This window comes from Zosterops lateralis (genome assembly GCF_965231275.1).
Source record: "Zosterops lateralis genome assembly, chromosome: 3".
Taxonomy (NCBI): domain Eukaryota; kingdom Metazoa; phylum Chordata; class Aves; order Passeriformes; family Zosteropidae; genus Zosterops; species Zosterops lateralis.
The window spans coordinates 74099311-74111359 of NC_139764.1; the positions used below are offsets into that span (position 1 = coordinate 74099311).

General features: G+C 36.8%; 1 protein-coding gene across 3 annotated transcripts in view; it reads right to left on the reverse strand.

The window, feature by feature from the left end:
* Positions 1-12049, reverse strand: part of KLHL32 (kelch like family member 32) — a 120393-nt gene that overhangs the window by 30397 nt on the left and 77947 nt on the right. For all 3 annotated transcript variants that reach the window (XR_014589696.1, XR_014589697.1, XM_083858120.1), the window contains exon 6: positions 11287-11502. Coding sequence is in view for 1 of the 3 variants with exons in the window: in XM_083858120.1 (XP_083714246.1) it covers positions 11287-11502 (216 nt within the window). In the remaining 2 variants the exon portion in view is untranslated. The remainder of the gene's footprint in view (positions 1-11286; positions 11503-12049) is intronic.

Below are 12049 nucleotides of genomic sequence, written 5' to 3' on the forward strand. Positions count from 1 at the left end.
CCATCTCAGACATTTTTAATAATTGTTTCTGCACAACATCCTTGTGAGAAAGAGCAGAATTTTCTATCCAAAGACAAACTCTCCACCAACCAAGTAGAGTCCCTTGCATTGTCAGTTCAGTGCTTTACTGCAAGCTTCCTTTGCCCCCAGCGCTACACAGTTATAGTGGCAGTCTCAAAAGGGACGTTATTTTGTGAAAAAAGTTTGTGAGAAAAACAGTGCTAGTTTCATTATTTTATGTATGTTTTTCCTATGAAACACATAGAAAAAAACACCAGTTTTATAATAACAGTAAATAATAGAATATATGCTTTCAGAATTGTATTCACTTCTTTTACACACTTTCTCCATTTCTTATATTTAGTGGCCATGAGAGTAAGAAGTTTACCTAGAAAACACTGATTAAACTCAATAAAGATATTCTGTTTTTTTAGACTTACAATAAAATAACTATGATCCCAAATCAGCTTTACAAAAGGCTAGCTGAACTACATTAATATATAACATTATATATGGTAAGTAATCATATTAAAACAATGAGTAAACTCCCACATAAAAAACCTGAACTTCTCATCTACTGGAGCTCAAAGTGAAGTAAGCTACAGACAGAAGGTAAACTCTCAGCTGTTGTAAATTATCACAGCTCATGAAAGCTTGCCATTTTACACCTTCTGGGGAATCTGAACTTCAAAATTATACAGAACATTCATTCCAAGTATCCAAAAGCAATTTATAAGCAGTAAAACTGAGACTCCCCCAAGAGAAGTTTACATTTCAATCACTTTCTCAAGATGCAAACTAAGAAAAAAATTAGGTCTCTTAATCAAAATCTTCTGTCCCCTCAATCTGTCCAAATGAGTCTCTTTATTCCTCTAGAAAACATCCCATGGAAACTTTGGTGCTCATGCCACAGAACAAAGACTGGTGATATGCAGGTATCTGAAAGTGAGGACAAAACAGTTTTCCTAAGTACCATCTGCCAAAAGTACTTGATATATTTTTGCAGCTGAAAAGGGCATCTCCACACAGGCAATAAACACTGCATCTTTTCTTAACCTTGGAGCATGTCCCATGGTGTGATTCAAGAGAAGTCCACTCTTGTGTGATCAGGTCCTCAAGCCATGGAGGAGTTTCCTCTACAGTCACTTGGAGCTTCTCTACCAAGGCAGATTTACAAATGTGCTTCTCACATCCACCTGGTTCTTCCACTGTGATAGAAGAGGCAAGCAAGGCCCTGTGCAACCCCTTTCAATGACACTCCACATGTACAAGTGTGCGTTTAAAAGCTGAATGAGCTTTAGTGTAGCTCCTACTGCAACAGACTTTACAGCCACCCCGCTACCCACAGCCACTCTGTTTTCCTGTGCACTGCAATGGCTGTCTCACATGGGAGTCTACATACATAAAATAAATGAGCTGGAAGTGGTATCAGTGGAAAGGCTCTGCTTACTCTTGCAACCAAGGCTAATTTTGTTTTAGCAAGATCATCAAAAAGGAATGAGGAGAGTGGCAACGCAAAGCCAAGGAAACCAGATGAAAGCAAAGCAATAAAACCAAATCCAAAATATGGCATCCAGAGACTCAATCTCACTTTTTCCAGAGACACAACCTCAACTTTTTCCTTTGAAACAAGTCCAGCCACAAAGAGTTAGAAATTACAAGGAAATCTCCTCATCATAAACACGTTATATACAGGCAAAACCTTACAAAGGGAAGGCCTTGTAAAACCAGGGCTCAGGTCTGCTACTTTGGCTAAGCAGAAGAGGACTATGGGAAAGTGACCCCGCTGAATTAGAGGTAGAAAAACAAGTCATGTAACCATTTTGCGCTCCTATTGTGGTGTATGGTGGTTGGATGAATTATGTTTGTTATGATTTAAAACTATGTAGCTGATAACCAGCTAATTGCTTAAAAAGGCCTGGATTTTGGAATAAAGTGGTGCTCCTTTGCACTGACTGCCTGGGGACTCTGCATCATCACATCAACATTCATAAAATGTAGCTTTCATCAGTTCATAAAACCTGCCTTCCTTAATAATGGGATCAAATGGCAATAAGCTCTGAGGTAAAAAATTCTTGCCATCCCCTTTCACATGCATCACAAAATGCTCAAAGTTTGCATCCTCCATCATTTGTTGTGATGGTAGAATCAACATTGTTAGGTGCTTTATATCTGATAAGTTTTTCTGAAGATGCAAAAGAACAGAAATTTATCTCTTCATAAACAGCTGTTTAACTAGTGCTCTTAACTGTGATTTGACTTCAGTTTAAGGAGGTATGGGTTTATATGCTATCACATTTATCTTTTCTGAAGCAGGGTAAGGACAGAGTACAGGGGAGGTGGAAAAGGACCTACCTCCAGCAGCCATCATCACAAAATCTAGAATTGCTCATTTTTATTTTTAGAGAAAACATTCAGGTTGACATCAAATGCATTGAAACTTTGCATAGCCACATTTAGTTTTAAAAATAAGTTGCTGGTACATAATTAATAAGTGGAAAAGACAATTTTCACCATCTGATACACACTGTTTTTACTGCTATTCCTCTCCTGTTATTTTTCCCTCTAAAATATATTTTAGAAGTGTAGCAGCTCACTACAGAGACAAGCATCTACAGGGTTTCATCAGTAAAAATTGTTAGAAAATGAAATAGGCACAAAATTGACAAAATTCTATAAAAATGCAATTCAGCTCTGTGAAAATTAGTCTAAATGGTTCTTGAATGTAAAAGGATTCCTATTCCTTTCTTCCCTATTGTTAGGGTATAATTTTCTAGGGATTTAATAGGCAAATCCAACAAATCACAAAAAAAAGTATAATTTTCTATAATAATCTTTACAACAGCTATACAGGACTTGTATGTCATTAATATCTTTGGTCACACAGAAAAAATGTACTTCAAAGTATATGCTCTCCTTAGCTGGCTTATAAATATGCATGTATTCAACACACTGTGTTACTACAAAACCACAGACATCAAGTTTTCCAACCAAAACCGCAGAACAATTTGGGTTGGAAGGGACCTTAAAGATCACCTAGTTACAACCCCCTGTCATGGACAGTGTCCATTAGACCAGGATGCTCCAAGCTCCATCCAACCTCACCTTGAACACTGCCAGAGATGGGGCATCCACAACTTCTCTGGACAACCTCTGCCAGTGCCTCATCTCCCTCACAATAAAAAATTTCTTCTGTATCTCTAATCCAAACCTACCCTTTTTCAGTTTAAAGCCATTTCCCCCTGTTGTATCACTACATGCCCTTGAAAAACGTCCTTCACCATCTTTATTGTATGCCCTCTTAGACACCAAAAAACTGCTATAAAGTCTTCCTGAGGCCCTCTCCAGGCTGAACAACCCCCACTTTCTCAGTCAGTTTTATTGACTTTGATTTAATACCCACATCATGGGCTTCAGATTAACTCACTTCTTAAACAAATGAGTGCTGCATTAATTTTTCAAAATCAACTAATTGTTCTAAGAAAGCTATTTCTTTCAAAAAGTAACTTAAACACTTAAAACCACATTTGTAATTGCATTTGAGATCCCAAACGTATCTAATAAATTTGGAATGTCAGAGTTTCCCTGCTACAAGATAAAAACAAACATAAATTTATTATATAAACTGACTAAATAATACCTGAAGCAAACTGAAACACCTGTAACCGCTAGGAGATAAACCTTGTAAAATTACGACCTATACAGTTTCACTCAAACATTAAAATAGGCTCCACCCTAAAGGAGTACTTTGAAAGCTCTTCAACACAGATTTTCACTTCAGAGACTGTGATCTTTCAATCTGTCATTACTATCCCACATAGACCTCTAGCTTGGAAGCCACTTCACAGGAAAGCTTCTTAAGATCTTTTTAACAAGTGTATTTGTCATAATTTCTTCCATTTCTCCCTGTCATGAGGGAGTCCAAAGTGATCAAAGGAGTAAAAGGAATCCTTTGTCACAAGGCAAGGAAACCTCCAGCTCTGCAGCTCACTTACACATCTGGAAGCTGCCAAGAGTGTCCCAGTTGGAGTAAGAAAAGCTGTGCAGGGGTGACACTGCTTTTCCACCTCCTTGCCTCCTCACCTTCCTGGAGCCACCAGTGTCCTGATCCTGGGGTGGGAGTGATAGCACAGGGCAACAGTTAATGAGATCTCTGCAGTGGTGCTGAACCAACACATTTGTTAGCAGGTCTAGACACACAGTGTGACTTGACAACATCTAACTTGGTGCACTTTGGGTGCTTAATCCCAGAACTAGATTCCAGCTATCTTAACACGGTGATGAAATGTGTTGATTTCAGGAAACATGGAATTCAATTTTCTTCCATCATCCTCATTGGCTTTGTGGTTACAAATAAAAGTAATGCTTCTATCAGCTCTCAAAGGAAAATTTGTTGAAATACAAAACTGGGAATTCTCAGAAGAGTTTCTTATTTCCTATCATTTTGCACAAGCTTAAATCCACTGGAAAGAGTGTTAAACAGTTTTACTCAGATTTTGAAAGAGTAAAGATTACTAACATTTATATCTCTGAATGGAAAACATTAACTAAGTTGGTAACAGCAGACTGCCATATTTAATCATCCATGGTATCTGTGGATTTTAGACTTAATGTTATTTTAATTTAAAAATTGATATATATTTTCAGCCACACCTGGCTTTCAGAACAGCTTCAGCAACCTTTTTTTTTTTAATGTAACCATATATATATGCATGTTTATACAATTATACTTAAGATTATCTTCAAGAGATCCAAGCCACAAAGAGTGCAACAATCAATACAAATCCCCCATAGCAAACAAATTCAAATGTAGTATGCAGTAACAGAGAGGAAGTCTTGCTGTTTGGACACTTAGGTGTCTTTTTCTGGCCTTCTAAATCAAGATGCATGTCCACTGCTTAGCTGAAGAAATGACATAAATTCAAGAGCTGTGAGCACAGCAGCCTTCCCAAACACTGGCGTGATGCTCTGTGCACTTCTGGAGGTAATCTGGGATAAATATGTTGAGACAATATTACTGTAGGACAGCAAGACAAAAGTAATGCTCTCTAGTAATTCTCCAATGCTCACAACAACAGCAGCAAAATAACCAAGCTTTCTGATTGGAACTGATATATATCAAAAAGAAAATCAGAAGAATATACAGTTGCTCCTAACATAGTTTTAATACTGAAAATAGCTTCCTATACTGTTATACTTGATAAATAACAGTAAAAATATTAGTTAACATTCAAAAAACAGGAGTCTGAAACTTTTAAAAGTTCAGAAAAAAAGCAGATATAAAGTTCACAAGATATTACTGTAAAGGACAAGATTAAGAGCCCATTTGAATTAAGCCAAAGCAGACAAAGGGGAAAGGTGTTTCATAAAATATGGGAACAGTGCCAACAGGGACAGCATTCATTTTCCCTGTAAGCCAAAATGCCATTACTGTTACAAATGATACAGAAATTATATCAGGAAAATAGGGGTGACCTGAGCACATCAGCTTGAACAGCATGAGTTTCTGCTGCTTACATCCACTGCTTTCTCCTCTGTATCCTGCATGAACCCTGGCCAGTCTGCAGCTCTAGTGGACATTGACCTCCTTGCAGATCTTGGACCACAACCACCAGCTTGGCCTACCTGCAATGGATGTCCTACCAAGAATACTGCACAAGCCTATACTTATAAAAATTAATCCCACCCTGTCTGGGGAGCTTGTAAGGAATACACCATGGCACAGAGTCAATTCAGGTGAGATACCTATGTTTATGAGGATTAGACCTTAGTCTAAAAGGAAACCTGCAGTCAATGACAGCTTATGTTTCCAGACTACTTTTTTTTGCGGGTAACTGTGTGATTTTGCTTGCAGCTAGTCATGATACACACAGTGCAACCACCACAGGCATAGTACGCTGGGTACTGGCATTCCCAGGTGACTCTCTGGCACTTTTACATAGATTTTCATGAAAAGGGTACAAAAAAGGAGGTTAAAGCACAGGAAAATATGCATGAGCAATATGTTAATTCTCTCATTTAGCCTCACCAATTCAACTCAGCCTTGGTATGCATCAAGCTTCTTTTTTCTCTTCTATGCCTTTCTTGATGAGAGGCTGACAGCCACATTTTAGAGTGGTAGTTTTCTGCTTAGGGTAAATACTCACTAGGAACAAGCATTAGAGTAGACATTATTTCACTTATTACCCAAGAGAGCACTTAAGCTTATTTCTTGAACAGTGAAAGGCTAATATACTGCTTAAACACAACATTGATTACTGAGATGCTTTCCTTCACATATATTTTATGTTGTTACTTATTTGGCAGTAAAACTTAAGTTCACATTTAGCATGGCACTTAGGCCACATTTCATTAAAAATATATATATACACCCTTGAGAAAAATGACTTCCACTCTCTCCATATGAAAAATTGCTCTGTAATACCAAAAGATTGACAGAAAAAAAAATAAAATCAAGTACTGCTCTAAAGGAGTGGCAAGCTTGTACCAGAACATGACAACCCACATTAGAAACTGCTGTTCTGCATAGGTAAATGTGTGCATCACTGGAGATGTATGGAAGATGTCTTTGGATCTGTCATCAGCACAGAACTGTTCCATCATAGCAGGCTACCACAATGTGTACATCATTAATATTCCCACAACACTGAACTGTGGGATTTCTGCTAAAGAATAATTTTGGCCCTTCACAAATACCATCAGGAAATCCAAAATGGAGCTAAAGCCTAAGAAAAGGCTATTGAAAATAGGGCACAGAAGAGGATAAACAGGACTGTAATAAGAAACTGGATTTGTACACTTATTATTTTTATAAAAGATACATTAAAAACTCATATTGACCTATAACACTGCAATCTTCTTGTCCTTTTTTTTCCTATTTATTCAAGCAAAGATGCTTCTCCAATACAGAGACCAAACACTGTTTATTCACATCCACAGGGATAAAAGGAATAACTAGTATTACACTTTCACACATGGAACATGTACTTCATGAACACAAGTTCAAACGTTACACACAAGGAATTTAACAGCACTAGAATGTCTTAGGAGACTAGCCCTGGAAATGGCACAACACATTTGCATGCCTCCTAGTTGAATAAACCACTCATGCAGTTTTATCTACCTTTTTTTCCTAGATTGTTTGCTTATCAGTTGATTACCAAGAAACCAAGTTGCTTGGCAAAAAAAAAAAAAAAAAACAACAAGGGAAAACTTATAATCTTCGCTTCCAAAGAAATATCAACAAATACTAAATACTAAAATTGATCTGCATTTATTGTTAGCTGTTTAAATATTGTAAGTATCCTTAAGAACCTACTTAAACAGTAGCAGAGATGGAAGAAACCAATCTATAGTGATCTCACATTATGATTTTTTTCCAAATATAAGAGTCCACCTTGGATCAAGTGCAGTATTTAATACAGAACCATTTAACAAATCTACTGCAGGAAACAGAATAATCCAGTAAATATTTCTCTCTGTAACCATTAGTATGATATTTGAAATATGAATATTTAAGCTTCGTGACACTGAAGTTTCTAATAACAAACATAAGGCATAATTAGATCATAACTAAAGCTAACATTGGTTTTTTACTTAAATCTTTGGCTTACTTTCAACTTGCTAAGGTTCCAACGACAAGCCCTCTATTGCGATATTTCTCTGGCAACATGTTCCATCTTACAGGGTTGGTTACTTTTTCAATTATCAAGGCAAAGAATTCACCTGCTTCCTTGAAGTACAGCCAATGAATCTTTCTTGTAATGGTCCATTATGAAAAGACTCACTTTTCATTAAACAATAAACTAGACATTTATGTCCTTGTCATGACTGCTTCCTGTGGAAAAAAGAAGGGTGCTACACAGGTCGAGATGAAGAAGAACAAACAGAAAAAGTAGTTTCTTTTCCTCCACCTTCTTCATGATTCTTTCCATTGTTTTCTTATTTTTATTTTTTTAAGCCCTTTTTCCATGTCACTGACTTAACTTTACACATTTTAATGCAGTTGACAAATCAAAAATTTCTTATATACAAAAAAAATTCATAATCTTACGTGCTAATGGAATCAACACAAAAAAAATCTTATGGCAACTAATAATCATAATTAATGGCTTATCTTACCTAAGAAAGACGTGACTGAGGAGATTCATAAATTGATCCAACTTCACAGCCTACACAGGCTTTCTGGTGGGCTTTTGATTTTTTGTTTTAAGAAATACATCACAATAGTCCTTGTCTATTGTTCCCACTTAAAATAAGACACATCAAGCCAAAGAGTCTAAAAAATCAACAGGAATTTCTGCAGAAGTCGGCATTAATCCATATTCTAGCACACTGCCACTAATACAGTTTAACTTTTTCAGACTTGGTTTGTTCACAGTTATATTTCACCATACTCACTAGAACTAGCCAATTGTGAATTGGTAGCCTAGAAAAATCTAAAGTATGACAGGTAAGAGCTGCAGCCACTTCAGTTTAAATCATATTCAAGCATCACTCCACGTACACATTCTGATGGATTAAAATAACCACCTTAATCTTTTTGTGCACTAGGATCAGATCACCCAGTGGACATTGGGAATTCAAACTACTGTGAAAAGCTGAGCTCTGCAGACAGTGGCATGCTTTCCAGAGGTTCTCTGAGAGAAGCTTTAATTTGTGCTTAGGGCTTCATGGCTGCCCTGCTAGTAAAGGTGCCTTGGGGACATGCTGTGACACGCAGCCATGTGTGTGTGCAGAGGCCACACTAGTCACAGGTAAGACAGATAAATCAAATGGTAGCATCCCCCCATCAGCTTTTCTATTATCTGCCCCACTTTGTGCCAATTTCCTCCAGCTTCCCCAACACCTCTTGCTTTGCTGTTCTTCCTTAAGACATGGGATGGGGATTTGTCAAAGTCAATGAGCACTTTATTACAGTGAGAGTGCTCAGTAATGAACAATTCAGCAATTTAATGAGATTCTGTAGATCTGTCTCCAGCCTGTCCATCAAGTTTCACTTCTATAAAGCACCCTGACACTAATCCTCTGGCATACCCAATCTTCACCCTGGGCTGAATATTAGATTCTTCCATGCTATATTGCATTACCACTATAACCTTAGCAAAAATGATGAACTTAACTACACTTGAGGCAATATAGCTAGTCTGATTTGATTTTCTTCTATTGGGTTGACTATGAGGGAATTACTTATTTACTAAGATAAAGCAAGAAACCAGTTTCTTATTGCCTTCTGAATGCCCAAATTGGTAAATATTTATATGTGTCTTTTAATCCATTCTGGGGACCTAGAATATTTATAAATATATATTTATTCCTGGTTTCACAAACTGAATTTAAAAAATGCATGCATATTTTGCCTGCAGCAGAAAACTAGTTTAAAAAAATTCTTCGGAACAGCATTAGTAACCTTTAGAGAGGCAATTATGATAACACTTAAATGGACAGTGTGGAGTTTGTTGTCACTCAGAAACCAGCATATTACCTATAAGTATCTCTCCCAGTATGACCCTGCAACAGAAACGGAGGCTTTTGTCATATTTGCCTCATGAAGTGTTCATTGACTAGAGTGCACACAGTTAAGCAAATTACTTCCGAGTCCAAGTCTTTCTTGAAAAACAGGACAGTTAGACAGGATTTAAAAACTCCCACTTCCTAAACATCATTACAGCAGGTTACAAAGGGAATACTACTGAGTGAGTATTAAGTTATGCTTGCATGGTTTCCCACATAAACTCTTCTAGCAAAAGTATGCCCAAGCATGTAGCTAGAGAATTCCACTGGCCCTGCAGAAAAATGATGATGAAACCCAATCAGCCAATCATCCACACTCCATGCATAAACTTGTACATCAAAACTTATTTCTGATAAAGGGAATATAGGCTAGGACTTCAGAGTAGAGTGCCTTAAAAACCTGAACCAAAACCAGCCCATCATCATGTGTAGTGTACTGCAGGTTCTGTTGTACAGGCGTCCTCTGGAGACTAGGACAGAAAAAAGTCAAACTTTAATTTTGGTATTTGCAGAAAATATCATCTTTGTAGCATAGTCCATAATCTAAAGCCTAAAAAAAACCCCAAAACCGAACCAACAACAACAACATAAATCTTGCCACAATACTGAAGGGTTATGTTACATTTTCACACTGGTTTTGTGGTTTGAAGAAATTAACCTGACATCACTATTTTTTAAAGAATAAATATTTTATCCTGCATGACATTATTCATCCACAGAACATGAAGTGTCCCACTGATGAATACACACTTTACACTTTGAGAAACTGATGGCATCTACATGTAGTTATTTCCTTAGAATAATCCGAAAGATAAATAGATAAATAAAACGGTTGAAATAGAAATCAGTCTTCTGAATCACAGTCTTCTCTGTTGGATCAATAAACCCACTTCCTAAAAGGAATGCACAGGTTTGTTTCCAGTAAGTTTCTTTCTACCTTGAAATACATGGAAATATTTTCCTCTCAAAAGCATGACAACAAAAAAGAAACAGAAAGACATCTTTGGGTAATCAGTATTACAGAGGTTTCCTTCCACTCCATAATGAATTTTTACAGCTATATGATGGGAACTTTTCCAAGGACAGATTTTGGTTTAGTTTTTGTTTCTCTTAATAGGCTATGTATTTTTCTAACATTAGGGTTTTTTTCCAGCCCATACACACTAAAAGTCACAACACAATGTTTTTAGCAACGTGGTCCTTTTCTAGATCCAGCTTTTTAAAAGGAAGTGATCTTAGGCTTCTTGCCACAAACCTTCCATTGAAGCCTCCTGCTCATCTTGGAGCAGAGCTGCCTGTGTGATGATTCTCTCATTTCCTTAAGGAAAAGTCAGTTGTGGTGGCCCAAACAATTTCAACGGCTACTGAAATTATACAGCTAAATTTGCCTGAAGTGAATGAGAGAGACTGCAGAAGCAGGTTTGTCACCAGACTCATGGCACTAGCCTCAACAGAGGCAATTATAATTGAGTTGCATGCATCAGGCATCTCTTCCCACCAAAGAAGTTGGATCTGGAGGAAAAATCTCTGGCTGTATTTAAGTAGCAGAAGTTAAGTTAAACAGAATGACAAATTTTTCTTTCAAACAAAGTAATTGCATTAACACAACACAATATTTTTAGAATTTCATTCAGAAATTTCCCTCAGTTGTTATTCACAGTTTTTGCTCAAGTGCTTATTCTCCCTCGAGACTGCTCCAGGGTTTCAAAACAACAGATTACTGCTATGGTTTACAGAGTGTCACACATTCTGGTTGTTCACCAATCTCCTTACCTGCCAGATTTGCTCTTCACTGAGTGAAGTAAGTCTATCGCTTTTAAAAACCTCTCGAAGAAGACAGTATGGGAGTGCCAGAACTTCTTCAGGATGACTCTTCAATAGCTCAGAGAGATGTTTTACTAAGAAGCCAATGACTGCATTCTCCAACAATGTGAGGTTGAAAAGATCCGCAAGCTTGTACAGGTCCAAGTAATTAAAGCTATTTAATTCCTAAATGGATGAAGCAAACAAAATACATGTCACAAAAATATCCCAAACATGAAACAGAGAATATAAAAATCCACAGGTCTCAGATAATAAAAAACGGTTATTCTTTTGGAGCTGTGGAGAAGGAAGGCAATATAACCTGAAGTTAATTAACACAGCCTCATTCAAAATGTATATGTTACGTGTCACCAGAGCATATGCAAATATATATGATAGTACTGGTTTATATTGCAACTCCTAAGGTTATATGTGCATAAAGCATCTGTAAGAAATATGAATTAGTACATAATATAATAAACCATTATGATTTACATTGTATGTCAAGAACTCACAGGAGCTAACAAGTGGATTTAAAAAATGTATTTTTTAACAACAATGGTTTGTTACAAAGCAATTGTTTGTTTATTATTTACTGTTTTGATTGAACTAGAGCACCTGTGTAGCACAACTTTTCGTTTTACCAAATCTCACAAAATGCAAGATGCTGAGCTACATTTTATTACCTATAAATTTTTCTTCAATAAACAAATGAATCCTTTTTCTTTTTTTT